This window comes from Zophobas morio, unplaced genomic scaffold, assembly GCF_036711695.1.
Source record: "Zophobas morio isolate AGI-343-1 ecotype UQ-CSIRO unplaced genomic scaffold, CSIRO_AGI_Zmor_V1 ptg000002l, whole genome shotgun sequence".
In the NCBI taxonomy this organism is placed as follows: Eukaryota; Metazoa; Arthropoda; class Insecta; order Coleoptera; family Tenebrionidae; genus Zophobas; species Zophobas morio.
In genome coordinates this window covers 8,846,002-8,864,761 of record NW_026972107.1, presented here as the reverse complement: position 1 = coordinate 8,864,761, position 18,760 = coordinate 8,846,002, and the positions used below count along the sequence as shown (strand labels likewise).

The 18,760-nt window shown below is 34.0% G+C and overlaps 2 protein-coding genes and 2 long non-coding RNA genes across 8 annotated transcripts; 1 reads left to right on the top strand and 3 right to left on the bottom strand.

Annotated features, from left to right (window-relative positions):
* Positions 1-107: 107 nt before the first annotated feature.
* On the bottom strand, positions 108-2,618 carry LOC135127270 (uncharacterized). 2 transcript variants are annotated; one of them, XR_010280187.1, is made up of 3 exons: positions 2,390-2,618; positions 1,245-2,337; positions 108-466 (listed from the first exon to the last, which is right to left on the bottom strand). It is a non-coding gene; the product is annotated as an uncharacterized LOC135127270 (long non-coding RNA). The 2 variants fall into 2 exon arrangements; XR_010280186.1 differs by having other exon boundaries at positions 1,249-2,337.
* A 32-nt stretch (positions 2,619-2,650) lies between these two features.
* Positions 2,651-4,902, top strand: LOC135127279 (uncharacterized). 3 transcript variants are annotated; one of them, XR_010280190.1, is made up of 3 exons: positions 2,651-2,942; positions 3,354-4,660; positions 4,708-4,902. It is a non-coding gene; the product is annotated as an uncharacterized LOC135127279 (long non-coding RNA). The 3 variants fall into 3 exon arrangements; XR_010280191.1 differs by lacking the exon at positions 2,651-2,942 and having other exon boundaries at positions 3,002-3,774; positions 3,827-4,660; XR_010280189.1 differs by lacking the exon at positions 2,651-2,942 and having other exon boundaries at positions 3,002-4,660.
* A 3,005-nt stretch (positions 4,903-7,907) lies between these two features.
* Positions 7,908-8,981, bottom strand: LOC135143082 (uncharacterized). Its single transcript, XM_064074968.1, has 3 exons — positions 8,774-8,981; positions 8,386-8,556; positions 7,908-8,318 (listed from the first exon to the last, which is right to left on the bottom strand). The coding sequence occupies exons 1-3, from the start codon at positions 8,917-8,919 to the stop codon at positions 8,060-8,062; spliced, it is 576 nt and encodes a 191-aa protein (XP_063931038.1). The 5' UTR covers positions 8,920-8,981; the 3' UTR covers positions 7,908-8,059.
* A 3,272-nt stretch (positions 8,982-12,253) lies between these two features.
* LOC135127260 (uncharacterized) lies at positions 12,254-17,243 on the bottom strand. Of its 2 annotated transcripts, none has more exons than XM_064053705.1 (8): positions 17,026-17,243; positions 16,810-16,956; positions 16,515-16,685; positions 15,942-16,019; positions 13,613-14,347; positions 13,234-13,404; positions 13,046-13,132; positions 12,254-12,804 (listed from the first exon to the last, which is right to left on the bottom strand). In XM_064053705.1, the coding sequence occupies exons 5-8, from the start codon at positions 13,756-13,758 to the stop codon at positions 12,411-12,413; spliced, it is 798 nt and encodes a 265-aa protein (XP_063909775.1). In that variant the 5' UTR covers positions 13,759-14,347; positions 15,942-16,019; positions 16,515-16,685; positions 16,810-16,956; positions 17,026-17,243; the 3' UTR covers positions 12,254-12,410. The 2 variants fall into 2 exon arrangements, with proteins under 2 accessions (XP_063909775.1, XP_063909765.1); XM_064053695.1 differs by having other exon boundaries at positions 16,810-16,959; positions 17,026-17,242.
* Positions 17,244-18,760: the final 1,517 nt, after the last annotated feature.

Below are 18,760 nucleotides of genomic sequence, written 5' to 3'. Positions count from 1 at the left end.
CGATATTTCGAAAGCAAATATTACAAATACTTGATGGTTGAAGAGATTAGTTTGGAAAAATTGTTTTTACTTCATTTGGTCAGGTTTGATAAAATTTATAGTTTGCCTGTTTAAAAATATTTTTAATATTAATTAATCTTTAAAAAAGATGTACAAAAAATTCTGATAATACTTTTTCTTACGTCGTTAAAAATAAAACTAAAAGTACTACCCTAAACTTAATCTAATATTAGTTAAACAGTTAATAAAACGGAACAAGAACATTATTCATTATGTGGTAAGTACATTTTTGACTATAAACTGTAGTAAAGCATCTACAAGCATTATACTCAATTTGAAATACACTGCACTTTTTGAAGAAACGGTTTGTGTGTTGACTTTCTGCTGACAGATACTGCGGAAGAAATTTTCTTGATCTATTTTTGTACTGCATCAGAGGATTCTTACGAGAATTCGAGTTTTACCGCTGAAAAAAAGAGCACATTTAGAGTAAATTAAAACTAAGGTACTACATGCAATAAAAACATAAAAAATACGTCGGTTATAGTAATTTTTTTCATCTAGATAACGCACCTTTCACACCTTTATATACAATAAATTAATAGATAAGTAAATCTTACCCCACCAAACACCGGCCTACATTTACTACCAACCCGGGCATAGCCGTCTTGACACGGTACTTTAAAAATGTTGGCCATATTTGGTCCCTCCTTGTCACTGTTACTGTTTCCAAAGAAATCGTCAAAACTTATCCAAAATCTTGCTTCTGTCCATTCATTTATAATTGACACGAGTAACAAAACGAACACGATGTAGGCGGTCATAGTAATTATGTAACTAGACTAAACGACGATAAAAGCCGCCGTCGATAAAGCCAACTTATTTATTTTATCAAATGTGGCCTCTGATAAAACTTCAAGTAACTCTGTGCCAAGATTTCGCCGCAAAGAAACTATTACCTCTAATCCGCGGCAACGACTCGACAGCCTCCTGGTACTCGCTGTGTGAATTTAGTTGGTTTTGTACGAAAAATATTGGCGGCGTCTGTTAGTTAAGAAATTCCGCAATCGATAACGATTCACGACCTTTACTCTAAATTAACGCAATAATTATTATTGAAAAAACGGCACTGAAGTTTCATCCTTCACTCATATCACTTATCTTTTATTCCGAGCTTGATATCATGAATAATATCAGTGACGTTTGCTTAATCTATAGCGAAATTTAAAAAAAAGAAAACGTACTTACGTAGTCATAGTCATCCTCTATCGGCAAGCATCTTCTCCCAATTCTGACAAAACCTTGTCTGCAACGGACTCTAATAATACTTTTAGGGACTAATTTTTCTGAACCGCTTTCGATTCTTTGGCCGAAAATTTTTGCGAACCAGTTTTGGTAATTGGAATCTTCAGCCAAAACAGTACCGACGAGCACCAGCACGATTATCAAAAAACACAGGTTAGACTTCATTGTGAACTCCTAAATTTTTGCAGTCTTCTGGCGTCTTTGACGCTAGGTGCTTGTTATTGTTGAGCAGGTTGATAAGAGTGTTTGCAGTGTCATAATGAAATATACTTTTATAGTAGACCAATATACGGAGAAAATTTCCGTGTTCAATAAATAAAGGATTAAAGGAAACTGTGTTGGAAAAGTACAAACAATGAAAAATGGGATAGAATTTTTTATTTAGACATATAAAAACTGTAATATTTCTGACAATAAATAAATGTAATCATCACTACAAATTATATAATACATACCAATAAACACTCATCGTCACTATATTTACTAATCGCGTTTTACTACACTAATGACTGTACAGGAAGTTCTCCATGTCGTCATCTTGACGTCATTGTAACATTATAAATCCAATTGATTTATTTTTAGTCAAATTTCTGGACAGACAAATTTTTTATTCTCTATCAACGACACAAATTTTCTTGTAATCTAACTCTTAACAAGCAAATTTATATCAATCACTCACGTCCGTGAGATACCATTTATTTTGAGCAACTATCTCGACAAATGCCAAAGTCTATGATACGTTAAAATCTCGAAAGAAATTTATATCATGAAACAACAATGTCCAAAAAAATAATAATAATAGGTTATATTTACAAAACTTAAATAACAAAAATTATGTACAAGTACTTAGAAATACAAAAATATAATTATCAATTGATAGAGTCACAGTTGTACAACTTTTAGTCCATATTTAATTATATTTTTACATTTATGATATCTACATAGTAAAAATCGTTTTTTATAAGTAAGAATAAACCTTCTTAGTTATGTCTTCTTAGTGGTGCACTTGTAGATATTGTATGGCGCGGAGAACTGAAAACACATAAAAAATATAATAATAAGAAAATTTTTTTTGAAAACTCACCAGGAAGTATGAGCTTGAACGGCTCAATGCACGTGCCATCGTGCGCCTTTTCATAACCTTCTGGACATCCATCAGGAGTGTCAATAATATTCCTTACAGGATTGGCTTCACACAAGGAAGCAACAAGAATAACGACAACCACGATCACAAAGTATGACTTCATTTTGCAAAGTAACAATAGTCAACTTTCGTCCTCTAATATATCTGAACAGACAAGATCATTATCTTATTTATTACTCTATAATTAAGAAAGGCTCTACACTTCTCATAAAGAAGTTTAGCTTAGATAATTTGAGTAAACAACAGTATCTCGAGTAGTTGTAGAAGTTGTCATGTAGTAAGTCTAGAATAATTGAAAAGGTTTTAAACTCTTTCCGTGTATTAGTGCTACGTAAGCAACAAATCTTTGAAAAGGATTGATTTAAGTTTCTTTAAATATAGGACATTGTTTTCGAGAATGCGTAGTCTCCTGACGTGAAGCACGATTTCGAACGTTCTAAAATTTCTGGCGAAATTTGTGCAACTTTTCGAAAAACAAGATATTGTATAATTCGTAAGTGGAAGCAGTTACTGGAAAATTTAAAGTTTTATTAGTCAATGTATGTTGGCACAATTTTCGTTACATAACCTCTTCCGAATTTGCTTTTTCTTTGTTAGTTTTACTTTTGTCTAATTTGTTTCGCAAACACACGTTCCAGGGTTGTAAATTATATTACTCATTTATATTAAATTATTTATTGTCTTTAATCTACTTTTATACCATTTGTAATCAAAGTCGGTATTCATTAATTCCAGGCAATATTATTTGAAATAACGTGGAAATGTTTTAATGGCGAAAAGATTTGTTTCTTCAAGATAATCAGTAATCTAGGAAATTGATCAATTTTTGATTTTGTTGGAATGACCGTGAACTACTGAACTCACAGATACTTAAAAGAGATGAACTATATGAATTTCATTCTAGAGCACAGCAAAAATACCCACAGGGGGCGCTGTAGCACGAGGGGACTTTGGGGCTCCTGGTCGTGGCTGTTCTCTTACCCACAACGATGATTCTAGTCTATCGCAAGCACTGTCGCCCAGCTCTATCACCAAGAAACGTGCCTAGACGATCATTACGGTCGCAAACTAGTGGTTAGGTCCCGGCTATTTCGCCAAGCCGACAGCGACAAAAGATCTGGTGTGAAGTAAAACTTGTATAGACAAAAAAATTACGTGAGGTTTGGAACTGCAGAGCATGAAAATTTACCTTCAATTTAAATTATACAGCAAAGAAAATTACTGAGGCTAAAATTGTGAGATGGAGAAAAATTGTATGAGGTGAAAAATTGCAATGCTAACAAAATTACATAAGTTTAACATTTTATGTCCATTTGAGTCATTGCGTAATTTTTAAAAGTAAAGTTATTCAGCTGTATTGTAGCAGAAAATTTGTAGGTTCAAAATGGCATCGGACGAATGCGTCGTACAAAAAAAAGTGCGTCAAAAATATGTCTCCCAGAAATGAGATCAATCCTGTGGCGCTGTGCAAATCATGATCTAAATCAAAGGAATACAATGCACGTCCCCCATGACCCACAATGTTGTTAATTTGGTCAACGAGATTTTACAGTTCAAACATGTGCTCGGTTTGAAAATACTCTTTCAATGTGGCCGCTGCCAAAACAAAGAATTTACCTAATGTTAAATTATGCCACACTTTATCAACAATTCAAAAAAAGAAGTTACATTATGTTAAATTATGCCACACTTTATCAAGATTCAATCAAAGAATTTACATTATGTTAAATGATGCCTTGATCCAAGTGACTGGTTACTTACAACAATTAGCTTTGAGAGTTTATATCGTGAACTGTCTCCAGCTTATCGCAAACAAACACATGATAAATAAACACGACATGCATCCGGCGTTACCAGAAAAGCTTCTCGGTGATGTAATTTTCCACGTTGCGAGAAAAATGTCTCGGTGATATAGCTTTCCACGTTGCGAGAAAATGTTTCGGTGATGTGATGTAGATATGATTATAATAATCGCCTAAGGGGAGAGATTTTTTAAATCTCCGTCCCTCAGTCCACGATATTATGAATGCTCTATTTAAACAATCTCTGACGGTTAAACTTGTGTTAGAACCAGTTAACGATTAAAATCCTAACATGAACTGTGAATTTACAAACAATAAAACAAATTTACACCACGTGTTAGCATATTTCCGCTTGGAAAAAACGCAAGAATTAGCTACGCGTGTTGGGGAAACTGTGGCATCGCAATCGGTACGTATAATTCTCGTTAACTACCAAACCAACTAAACTTAATCTAGCTAACTCACCAGGTGGTTACACTCACAACAAACAAACCAAAAGTGACGCCTCATCTACCAAGCCAGCCATCTTCTCGCTACCAACCCTCTAGCTAAAATTGCGTAGCAGAACTACCAGCTACCAGAAGAAAAATTCGATATTTTATGTATTTGTTGTATATTTCTCAAGAACTCCAACATGTGATGATTTGATGATATTTTGTAACTTTTTTGAGGAGTTTTTCAACAAAGAAGATAATATTTTGATCTTAGGAGACTTTAACATCCCCCAATTTATTCAAAATAATGACAATATCTTGGTACATACCCTCAATAATTTTTGTAGTTTTATGAATTTTATTCAATATAATTGTGTGAAAAACGCCTCAAACAAATTACTGGATCTTGTATTTTCCAATGTCCATTGTCGGGTTGAACATGATTGCAGTCCTGTGGTTGCGGAAGACACCCATCACCCGGCTCTTTCGATTTTGATTGACTTCACTGTTGACAACTTTAGTAACTTCCCTTCCACTAGACCAAATGGTGTAAAACTATACAATTTTAAGAGAGCTGATTATCCTTCTTTATATCAGGAATTATTAAATATAGATTGGTCCTTTCTAAATAATTGTGTTGATGTCGATAGTATGGTAGATCAATTTTATAACGCCCTATATCATATTTTTGATAAGCATGTCCCAATTTATCCAAATAAATTCAATAAGATTCAGTTTCCGCCATGGTTCAATTCTGTGATTATCAGTAACATTAAATTAAAAGGTTATTATCATAATAAATATAAGCAAACTAATGATAGCTCCTATTACGTCAAATTTAAACATTATCGTACTATTACTAAAAATCAAATATCTCTAGCTTATAAAGAATATCTGAATTCCATTCAAAATAATCTATCCCAGGACCCAAAAAAATTCTGGTCGTATGTAAAATCAATGAAAGGTCAAACACGCATACCCGGAAAAATGACTTTTAATAACGTTTCTTTAAATTCTCCAGAAGACATTGTCAACGCATTTGCCACATTTTTTCAGTCGTCCTATGTTTGTTCTCAGAATTCAACAGATTTTCCAGTGCCTTCATCTGATTATCTTTCTTTATCTATATCCAGCATTACTCACAATGACGTTTTAGTTGCTTTCAATAAAATCAAAAATTCTTTTACTGCTGGGCCTGACCAAATCCCAGGTTTTGTGATACACGATTGTAAAAATATTTTTGTTCAACCTTTATTAGCAATTTTTAATGTTGCCCTTACTACTGGTACATTCCCAAAAAAGTGGAAGACCTCTAAAGTCACACCAATCTTCAAATCAGGTAATAATGCTGAAATAGATAAATACCGTCCTATATCAATAATAAATAACTTTTCAAAAGTTTTTGAAGTTGTTCTGTATTCGTTTATCTATCCTCATGTTCGAAAATATATCTCTCCGCAGCAGCATGGATTTGTTGATGGGCGCTCAACGATAACCAATTTAGCTTGTTTTTCCCAATTTCTGACAGAAGCTATTGATAATGCGTCCCAAGTAGACGTCATTTATACAGATTTCGCGAAAGCTTTTGATCGCCTTGATCACTTAATGTTATTATCTAAACTTCAGGTATATGGTCTCTGTGGCAATATTTTCAATTTACTTCGCTCATATTTATCAGACAGATCGCAATATGTTTTTTATAATGGTCACTCTTCTCATATCTACGATGTCACATCAGGAGTTCCACAAGGAGCTAATCTTGGTCCGCTACTTTTCATTTTATTTGTGAATGATTTGCCTACCATTTTCAAGAGTCAATCATTAATATACGCAGATGATGCTAAAATATATCACATTATTAGAACAACTGAGGATGCACATCAGCTTCAAAGTGATATGAATCAATTCAACAATTGGTGTTCCTTAAATAAAATTACCCTGAATGTCACTAAATGTAAAGTCATATCATTTACTCGTAAGAAAACATTACACAAATTTGATTATTCAGTCAATAACGAAATCATACCTCGATGTAATGTCATAAAAGATCTGGGAATCACATTTGATTCAGAACTTACATTTCAATGCCATATCAACAATATTGTTGCACGTTCGTTTTCTTTACTTGGGTTTATAATAAGGCAATGTAAACACTTCAATAATTTAAATACTATTAAGATATTATTCGAGGCATATGTTATCTCATGTTTGATGTATGGTTGTCTTATTTGGAATCCATTATATCAATGCTACATAAATGTCATTGAGTCCATTCAAAGAAAATTCATGAAATACGTATGGTTTAGAAAATACGGTACTTATCCTGATAGAGGAATTGATAATGCTTTGCTGCTAAGTGAATTCAACATGTTATCATTAGTTAGCAGAAGAGAAGTTGCCATTACTTTATTTTTCTTTAAATTAATTCATTCAAGGATTGATTGTGCCGAGTTATTGGGAAAAATTTGCTTTCATGTTCCACGCTTAAATTGCAGAAGTGATTTGCCTTTTTATGTGCCTTTAGCTCGTACAAATATTTTAATGAAATCACCTTTAAATATAATGTGTTTCCTTTTTAATAAGAACTTTAAGGCTTTGGATATCTTTTCACACAGTTTCAAACAATTCAAAATGAAGGTAATAGCCTTTTTTTTTAATAGTAGTTAATTAAATTATTACACCTATTAGTTGTTGTTTCTACTAATTTGAATTTGTGTCAAATACTGTTTTTACTATTATTATTATTATTTAAAGTTGGTTTGTTATTTCTTTTGTTCTGTTATTCATTTATATATAAGCACACATACTTTTATTTAACCTTCATGGAAAGTGTAGTTTATAGTTTCGGTTTTCTGTTTTTTTTTTCTTGTCACTCTAGAATAATATTAGGTTATTAGGTTATATTCATTCATTGCTCTGTAATTGGTTCGCTTGAACTGTTGGGCAATAAACTTATTATTATTATTATTATTATTAGAACTAAACGTGCACATGGTTGCCCATGTTTAACAATTTTCTTGATTGATTTTTTTTCTAATTCTAATTTTCCTTTAATAACCTCTACCAAATACAACCACAACAAACTAATAAAAATCATTATAATAATAATTGCCCATCAAAAGACGTAATGTCTTCAACTGCCTTATCACGTTTTAAGACCGACTATTATTTGTTCTAACAACCTCGCTCTTTAACCTCTGTCAAAATTATCCAAAAAACAACTCACTAGAAAGCATCTTTATTAACAATCATTACAGATAAAGAAAAAATTATACATACATTTTTTTAAAGAACAACTTTTGATACACATCTTCAGCTTCTTCTATAATTACGACTCTTTCATCTTTTTCGGTCTTCATATCCACGCTAATAGTCTAATGACTGGTCGATGACTGTGTCACTTTTGGCAGTTTTGGAATATTTCTTAAGAAATCCTCATAACTGTCATCAACAATAAGTCCTACTGGTACGTTGGCATATGGGTCAGTTTTACCCACTAGTGGTAACTTCCCCATCTTCTGTGTATCAATATCTACGTCATCAATGATGTCAACAGGAATGTTCCCATATTTACTTAAAAACGTCCAGTATCTTCCTGGATACCGGTAAGGACCAACAATTCTTCTGTTGTTACTGTCAGTGTTGTAGAAAATAAACAATTAGAACTTATAACATGCAGAGGAAAATTTTTGGTTATTACATTTGCTGATTCCGTTGTGATGGAGAAGCCGTCACGGTTTCGTTAGGAATTTCGGAAGTATTGAATTTTAACTTAAACGGATTTTGACACGTTCCATCATGTCCTAATTCCTCTCCAACCGGGCATCCTTTTGGAGTATCAAAAGCGTGCCTGAGCCTGGTATTGTGACCACTGTTCCAAAAAAATTACATATGTAATTGTAAACCAAACATATCGGGTGTTCAGTTGAAAAAGTCATCAAGTTGGCCTTGTTTTTTTGTAAACATTGTGAAGTATGTCTACAGTAAAGCTATTTTTTCTTCTATCAAAAAGACAACGGAAACTTGATGACTCAGAATTGGCAGACGTTATCTACGATAGTAAATCGACTTGTTTCTTCTATACTTACTCCGTTAGATTTAAAAACAGGCGATATTGCTGTATACACTGTCCATCATTACCAATTACTTCTCCTTTAGGACACACTACTCTTCCGATAGTAGTGTGTGGTAATGTAAATACAAATAGGGAGAAACACAATAAGTTAAAAATCATTATAATAATAACTGCACAACAAACGAAGTAATGATGTGTATTCAACTACTTATCAAGTTTTAAGTCTGATTTATTTAAGTTCTTACAACCTCGCCCTTTAACCTCTGCTAAAATTATCAAGAGAAAACATCTCTTTGGAAGGCATCCATATTAACAATCGCTACATATAAATGAAAATTGTAAACCCATCTTTCACGTTTTTTGACTAGATGATCTACAATTTGGCACCAATGCTCAGTCGATTGAACTCATTTTAACTATTTTTACTTCCCGAGCGTAAGCAAAGGAAGTATTGTAATTGAGTCCGTCGGCCGACTCTCTACTTTTACGTTTTCTCGATCTTTCATGACCCCTAGAAGACGAAGAAATAGGTCTCCCATTTCCGTCTGTCTGTCCGTCTGTCCGTCTGTCCGTCTGTCCGTCTGTCCGTCTGTCCGTCTGTCCGTCTGTCCGTCTGTCCGTCTGTCCGTCTGTCCGTCCGCCGTCCCGGATTTTTATTAGACAGATAATCTCCGAAAGTACTCGACCGATTGTTGTGAAATTTTGTACTTATATTAAGAATATCATGTAGATGGTAAAACACTAACCAAAATTTGTCTAATCATCCCCACCACTAATGCGATGACGTCACTTCAAAATTGTACATAGTAAATGGGTTTTCAATTGTATAAAATAACATAGTCCTACACATGTAGTTTACAACTCTGAATCGACTTTTCACCCGAAACGTCCAGATTTTTGGAAAAAAAATCAAAATTATAAAACAACATTTTGAAATTTAATTTTTAATCTGCTAACCAGAATGCTTTTAAATGTTGCAGATGTTTTAAGGCTATAAAGAGCATCATAAATCTTTAGTCAAAAAATATTTGCTTATCCCCTCCAAAAACTTGATGACGTCAGCTCGAAAGTTTGCCGAATAAATCATATCTAAAATGTACAAAATATGATGAGTCTGTACTTGTCATTTATCACTCCATTCATATTTTTTGGATTTGCATATACAGAGTGACTCAAAAAAATTAATGAATGCTTAAATATATTTTATTGATTTAATCAGGAACTACAAAACGGAATGCTCTGACATCTTGCAGATGTTTTAAGGTTATAAAGAGCATAATAAATCTTTAGTCAAAATATATTTGCTTATCCCCTCCAAAAACTTGATGACGTCAGCTCGAAAATTTGCCGAATAAATCATATCTAAAATGTACAAAATATGATCAGTCTGTACTTGTGATCTATCACTCCATTCATATTTTTTGGATTTGCATATACAGGGTGATTGACGAAAATAAATGAAAGCGTAAATTTATTTTACTGATTTACTCAGGAACTACAAAACCGAATGCTTCGAAATCTTGAAGATATTTTAAAATTATCATAAGCATGGTAAATTTTTGATCAAAATGTATTTGGTCGTCCCCCCTAAAAAATTTATGACGTCACCACAAAATTTTGCTGAATAAATCCTATCTAAAATGTACAAAATATGGTGAGTCTCTTCTTGTGATTTATCATTCCATTCAAATTTTTTCGATTTGCATATACAGGGTGACTCAAAAAAATTAATGAATGCGTAAATTTATTTTATTGATTTAATCAGGAACTACAAAACCGAATGCTTTGAAATCTTGCAGATGTTTTAAGGTTATAAAGAGCATAATAATTTTTAGTCAAAATATATTTGGTTATCTTCTACAAAAAACTGATGACGTCAGCTCAAAAGTTTGCCGAATAAATCGTATCTAAAATGTACAAAATATGATGAGTCTGTACTTGTGATTTATCATTCCATTCATATTTTTGGATTTGCATATGCAGGGTGACTCAAAAAAATTAATGAAGGCGTGAATTTATTTAATCGATTTAATCAGGAATTACAAAACCGAATGCTTTGAAATCTTGGGAATATTTTAAAGTTATTATAAGCATGGTAAACTTTTGTTCAAAATGTATTTGTTCATCCCTCCTAAAAAAATTGATGACGTCACCCTTAAATTTTGCTGAATAAATCCTATCTAAAATGCAAAAAATATGATGAGTTTGTACTTGTGATTTATCATTCCATTCATATTTTTTAGATTTTCTTAAGAGGTGGTTCAAAAAAATTAATGAAGTCAATTTATTTTATTGATTAAATTAAAGGCAACACTTATTATTAGTACTACACCCCAACCAACCCAATTTGGTAGACACAAAATTTGTTAAAGGAAAAACTCGGTTGAAACATAAGGGTAGCACGCTTATTTACATCGACTTTAACATTACAGACCTGCATTTGTTTTATGCGGTAACTTGGTTCCGCGAATGCGAAATAGACATGTTTATAATCAACCAATTGTGAATTTCACCGTCAAGAATTAAAATAAAACCTAATGTTTTGTATAATAAGCGGAAGTCGAAGCAATAAAACCGATGGTCGTGTTGTTTACAGTTTCTCTGTTTGACTCTCACGTATGCTGTTACGCTTGTCATCTTAAATTAAGAATGTTTATACATAAACGATTTTCAGTTGCCTCTCATATTACACTGATATTACTAGACAGCGGATTTCTGTCGGGCTACGTCACGATTATAGGTGGGGACGCGCTGGATCGCCGGGACTCAGTAGCGGGTGATAGATAATCACTGAATGTAATCAGTACTAATTTCATAAATATAATTAACGATTTATTAATCAAACGGCTAAGTAAATGAGAGCGGGAATTAACAGCAGAGTGCAACGAAACAGCGTTATTCTAATCTCAAATAAACGAAGTGCAGTCCGTAACTGCAATGAATTCGCATCCCGTACGAGCCGTACCGAGTTTGGCCTTGCCTAACCGGACAGAAATCCGCTCTCTACATATTACACACCGACGTCGTATACGTGAGTAAATTGTTTCGTTATTTTATTGATTATAACAAATCAATATTCAAAACGACCCAATTCATTTTCCCGAAAATTTGGGAATACAATAATTTTATTCTTAGTATTACACTACATCTATCCCAACTGATATACGTGTCCTTGCAAAAATGTTGATGACGTCATCACAATTTTTTTTTAAATTCCCACTACAAAAATGTAATGAGAAAAAAACACAATAGGCATGCAGTCGTCAAGTTTCCGACAGCGAGGGAAGTACTGTCTAAACTCTTTAGACCAATTTTTTTTCTTTAATAACCTCTGCCAAATTTCACCACAACAAACTAATAAAAATCATTGTAATAATAATTGCCCATCAAACGACGTAATATCTTCAACTGCTTTATCACGTTTTAAGACCGACTGTTTTTTGTTCTTACAACCTTGCTCTTTAACCTCTGTCAAAATTATCCAAAAAACAACTCACTGGAAAGCATCTTTATTAACAACCATTACATATAAAGAAAAAATTATACATACATTTTTTTAAAGAACAACTTTTGATACTTGTCACATCTTCAGCTTCTTCTATAGTTACGACTCTTTCATCTTTTTCCGTCGTAGTATCCACCCTAACAGTCTAATGACTGGTCGATGACGGTGTCACTTTTGGCAGTTTTGGAATATTTCTTAAGAAATCCGCATAACTGTCATCATCAATAATTTCTACTGGTACGTTGGCATATGGGTCAGTTTTACCCACTAGTGGTAAGTTCCCCACCTTCTGTGTATCAATATCTACGTCATCAATGATGTCAACAGGAATGTTCCCATACTGACTTAAAAACGTCCAGTACCTTCCTGGATACCGGTAAGAATTAACAATTCTTCTGTTGTTACTGTTGCTGTTGTAGTTGTAGTTGTACACGTAGGGATAGTACGATGGGTACTGGGACTGTTGGTAGCATGGTAAATACTGGCAACAAGAAGTGCATTGAACACTACCACAGGACGACTGACACGGAGGTCCATAACTATTAACCACGGTGTGCTATAGCTAAAGTGATCCAGCAAACCGCTCACAGTTGGTCGGGAAAGATAGCCATTTTGTGCGACAAAGACAGAAACACCGGGCCAACCACTTTCTCGGAACACTTTACACAAGTGACTAGTACTGAATGGGCCACTGTTTCTGTCCTTGTCGGAGGGTCTCTCCCACACTGGCTATTGTTCGCGACCAAGTTCCAAGCGCAGTTTGCGTAGTCGCTGCCATACCTGTTAATGTAGTAAAGAGTTCTAGAGAGAGGTCTGACGCTATGTTCCTCTTCAGCTGAATTTTCTTTAGGACTGGGAGTCAATTGCCTAATAAATCATCGTTATAAATTATTAATAACTAATTCTTGGACAACATAAAATAAACAATTAGAACTTATAACATGCAGAGGAAAATTTTTGGTTATTACATTTGCTGATTCCGTTGTGAAGGAGAAGCCGTCACGGTTTCGTTAGGAATTTCGGAAGTATTGAATTTTAACTTAAACGGTTTTTTACACGTTCCATCATGTCCTAATTCCTCTCCAAACGGGCATCCTTTTGGAGTATCAAAAGCGTGCCTGAGCCTGGTATTGTGACCACTGTTCCAAAAAAATTATATATGTAATTGTAAACCAAACATATCGGGTGTTCAGTTGAAAAAGTCATCAAGTTGGCCTTGATTTTTTGTAAACATTGTGAAGTATGTCTACAGTAAAGCTATTTTTTCTTCTATCAAAAAGACAACGGGAACTTGATGACTCAGAATTGGCAGACGATAGTAAATCGACTTGTTTCTTCTATACTTACTCCGTTAGATTTAAATACAGGCGATATAGCTCTATACACTGTCCATCATTACCAATTACTTCTCCTTTAGGACATACTACTCTTCCGAGAGTAATGTATGGTAATGTAAATACAAAAAGGGAGAAACACAATAAATTAAAAATCATTATAATAATAACTGCACAACAAACGAAGTAATGATTTGTATTCAACTGCTTATCAAGTTTTAAGTCTGATTATTTAAGTTCTTACAACCTCGCCCTTTAACCTCTGCTAAAATTATCAAGAGAAAACATCTCTTTGGAAGGCATCCATATTAACAATCGGTGCATATAAATGAAAATTGTAAACCCATTTTTCACGTTTTTTGACTAAATGATCTACAATTTGGCACCAATTCTCAGTCAATTGAACTCATTTTAACCATTTTTTTTATACTATGAACCAGATTTATAAGATTTCCTTGGATTTTTCTTTTTATTTTTGGTCAAACTTTCAGTCTTTGTGAGTGGACAAGAAATTACATTTACATTTTTTTTTAAATTAAAGAAATAAGATTACGTACAAGGACTAACAAAATACAAAAATATATAAAAATTCATCAAGTCATAATTGAACAACTTTTGCTTCAAAATTAGCTATATTTTTACAGTTATGGTACCCACAGACTTCAGAAATTTTCTTCTTATTAAGAATGGATCCTCTCAATTATGTCTTCTTACTGGAGCACTTGTAGATTTCGTATGGCCAATTGGACTAAAAAAGAAAAATATTAAAAATAGTAAACTAACAAATCTTTTCAATAAAAACTGCAAACTTTAAACTGCAGACATATCAAACTTTGTAATTTTATTTTACTCATCTACGTATACACAGCAGTTATTTATTGTCTTTTATCTACTTTTATGCTATTTCTAATCTAAGTCGGTACTTATTAATTCCAGTCATCATTTCACGAAATAATTATCTGTCGCAGATGTTTAAGTGGTAAAAGTGTACTTTTACGGTATACCTATGTGATAACGATAACCCAAACATCCCGCAGTAAATTGACATGTGAAAAAAAACAATTGAAAGCCCACGAAAAATTTAAAAATTCAAAAATTTGGCCTTGGCTGTGTGTTTTTTTTTTGTGGCGGATTGCGTTCAAATGCAAGTGGTGACAAAAAAAAAAAGAGAAAAAAGCTGCGACTAAGTTGTGCCGGTTGAAGACACCTCTTAATGCTCAGCTACAAAAAAAAATACCTAACTTTGACTGAAATCAAATTAAACGTTCTGAATCAATGCAAATATTTGAAAATCACAAATTTAAAAAAACAAAGAAAAATCTGATTAAAGTAACTGGATGCAACTACACAAGTTATTACGGACAGCGACAGCGGCACCAGAGCGCTATAAGAGTGTGGCGATCGAACTATATCAATTTTATTCTAGAGCACAGCAAAATTACCCATAGGCGGCGTTGGAGCACGAGAGGAATTTGGGGCTCCTGGTTGTGGCTGTTCTTCCTCCACGACGGTGATTATATTCTATCGGCAAGCACATGCCACCCAGCACCACTCTATTACCCAGAAACGTGCTTCACGGAAACAGGCCGTTACGGACGCAAACTCGTGGTAGGAAATCCCGGCTATTAGGGCAAGCGGCGAGCGTCACGTCATCTCGACCGCTTCCTTGACATCTACCCTTGGTCTGCGTCTTTTGTGCAAATGGCGCGACCGCCAGCTCGACCAGGAGCCGCGCACTTTGCTTTTGCCACGTGTATCTGTGTTATTTACCTCAATTCCATTTAAATGTTCAATTTCTATAACTCCAGTATTAAACTACAACTGAACAAGTGCTAAAGTTTTAAAAAGAGTAATAAACAACAATAAAATGCCCGTCCCACTTGACCCACAATGTTGTTAATTTTTCAACGAGATTTTACAGTTCAAACATGCGCTCGGTTAAAAATACTCTGTCATCATAGCCGCTGCCAGAACAAAGAATTTACCTGATGTTAAATTATGCCACACTTTATCAACGATTCAAACAAAGAATTTACATTATGTTAAATGATGCCTTTATCCAAGTGACTGGTCACTTAAAACCATTAAGTTGAAGAGTTTATATTGTGGACTGTCCCCAGCTTATCCCAAACAAAACACATTTCGCGCTGCTGCTAATGTTTTTCAGCTCGAAATTTTGATTCAAATCTGGTCACCACAATTAATATATTCAAAAAATATATTCAAAAAAAATTATTGTTAATAATGTTGTTAATGTTTTTAATAATGGCAGTATTAAAAGCTCTACTAATCAAACAAGTAATTTTTGGTCAACAAAATTACAAATAAATCGTATTTCTTACTTAATCATATATGGGCGTCTGGTCGTCCTATCGAAAGTTCTGTAGCCATGTGTGGATGTAGGAAGTGGAGTCACGTTCCTGATAAATAATATTTTAATTATTAACAATTAAAGAGGAAATAGAACAAATTTAAAACACGTGCTAAAAAACGCTAATGGCTTATGTTATTTCAAAGTTTTTGCCGCTGACCTGACTATATTTTACATAAATTTGGCAATACAGTTTAAGTTTAAAAATATTTCATTTTGGTGAATTTATGTTCGACGTCTGCTTGAAGAAGACACTGTGTATCGAAACAAGTGTAGCGGTATTCTACAAATAAAATATTTTCAAACTTACATTATATTACACTTGAAAAAACGTGACATTAGTATACTTGTATGTCAGTACTGTTTAACTTGGCTTGCTTTCGTTATCAATAATTTTTAAACTTGAGTCACTATATTGACACGTGATTGATTAGTGACCACTGCAACGTGTTCTCTTGAATTATGGCGAGTGTGAATATTTTCAAAATTATATATTTTCATTGCTCTGAAGAAGTGGTCAATTTTAGTACATGGGCGCTCTTACGTTTGATTCGGTTGACAAGGAGGTAACGTGACGGTTACTTCAGGAAGTGATGAAATATTGAACCCTATGTTGAATTTTTTTTTACAATCTCCAGTATGGCTTAGTCCATATCCATCTGCGCATCCTGTTGGAAGATCCATAAACTGCCGAGGTGGTATGCAACTCAGGTTTCTGTTCCCAAAAAAATATATATATATAATTGCAAATCAAACACAGCTTGGCAAATCGACTTTCAAAATGTGTGCTTTTCATTGACATAAAAAATGTTTCTTTTTTATTCAATAGATGACCTTACGTTTTCCGTTGCCATTCCGACGGTGTCGTCACCACCACATCAGGAATTGGTGAGGTATTCACATCTTTATTAAATTCCTGTATACAGGATCCATTACGTGATAATAACCATCCATTTGGGCATCCTTTAGTAGTAGCAGAATTCCGCCTGCTGTTGCAAAAATATATATACATGTAATTATTGTAAACCCTACTTTGTAATTTTTTCTAAACTTACTTATTTGGTGTAATTCGTAGATGAAATGGCTCTACACAATGACCATCATGAGTTCGTTCTTGCCCTTCAGGACATATTGTCGGAAAAGATTCGACCAATGCACTTAAAAAAAGAGAGAAACACAACAAGCTAAAAATCATTCTAATAATAATCGCTCAACCAACGAAGTAATGTCTTTCCTTCAACTGCCTTATCCGTTTTAAGTCTGATTATTTAGCTTCTTACAACCTCGCTCTTTAACCTCTGTTAAAATTATACAAAAAACAACTCACAGAAATATATCTTTATTAACAACCGTTACATACAAAGAAAAAGTTATGCATTTTTAGTGTTTTAGCAACCACTCTGTAACAGCTGACACATCTTCATTTTCTTCGGTAGTTCCATCTTGTTCAGTCGTCGTTACTACTACTTCTTCTCCTTCGTTCTCCGGTTTATTTTCACTAACTTCTCCATTCACAAAATTGAAGTTAATAATGGGATTCTTTTTAAGTGGTTGGAATGTTCTTGTAATAACGGCCCTCACAGGTTTATGGTACGAGGTACTATTACTTGTAAATCCACCTTGACTAGCCGAGTAATTACTGCTCGATGACTGTGTCACTTTTGGCAGTGTTGGAATATTTCTCCAGTAATCTGCAGACCTGTCGTCATCAATAATCTCCACTGGTATGTTGGCATATGGATCAACTTTACCCACTGGTGGTAACTTCCCCACCTTCTGTGTACCAGCACTTACATCGTCAATGATTTCCACAGGAATGTTCCCGTACTGATTTGAAGACGTCGAATACCTTCCTGGATACAAGTAAGAGTAAGGATTGACAACTCTTCGGTTACTGTTGCCGTTGTAGTTGTAACTGTTCGCGTAGGGGTAGTACTGGGGATACTGTTGAGACTGTTGGTAGCATGGTAAATACGGACAACGAGAACTGGGTTGAACACTACCACAAGGCGACTGACATGGCGATCCGTAACCATAGCCTGTGCTCACAGGGTAGCCATAATTGTAAGGGTACTGTACGTACTGCGAAAAACAACAAACAAAGCAGCTTGCGAAAAATAGAGTTATCAGATTTGTACCGATACTCATTCTGCGTCTTTGTACTTTTACTTTCGTGGAATGACTGTTGATAGCAGGAAGAGATTTGGACTATCGGTCTCGGTGACCGGAGTAACCTGTCCTAAATTTCGTTATATCAGTAGTGTTCTTGATATGTCAAAAAAATTTAAAAATTTATTAGTCGAACAAAGTCGTAGGAAAGTTTATAAATAGATAGAAAGCAGTTAAATATTGCATCACACTCAAGTGTACATTAGGATAAAAAAAGTGACATATACAGGGTGTAAAAAAATATAACTTGATAATCTATTCGTAGGAAAATAAGAAATTTCAGTTAAATAATTTTATTTAACGCTTTTTTAATACAAATTATAGCTATGAAAAATAGATATACGTATGTAAATCACAGTTTCACTGATGACAGATTTCAATATATCTTTACACAAGTTATACTAGATATTATAATAAAAATTACAGCTAGACTTAATCTGGTTAGAACATGGGCATGCACATGTTGTTCATCATCCTCAGCGGTGGGTTGCAGTCCATGTTCATCATACCCATGCCTCCTCCCATCATCCCCATCGGTTCCATGGGCATCATTCCTCCAGCACCTTGGAAACTTGAACCCATACCCCCAGTCATTTCGGTGTTACCAAAAGCTGGAAGTCC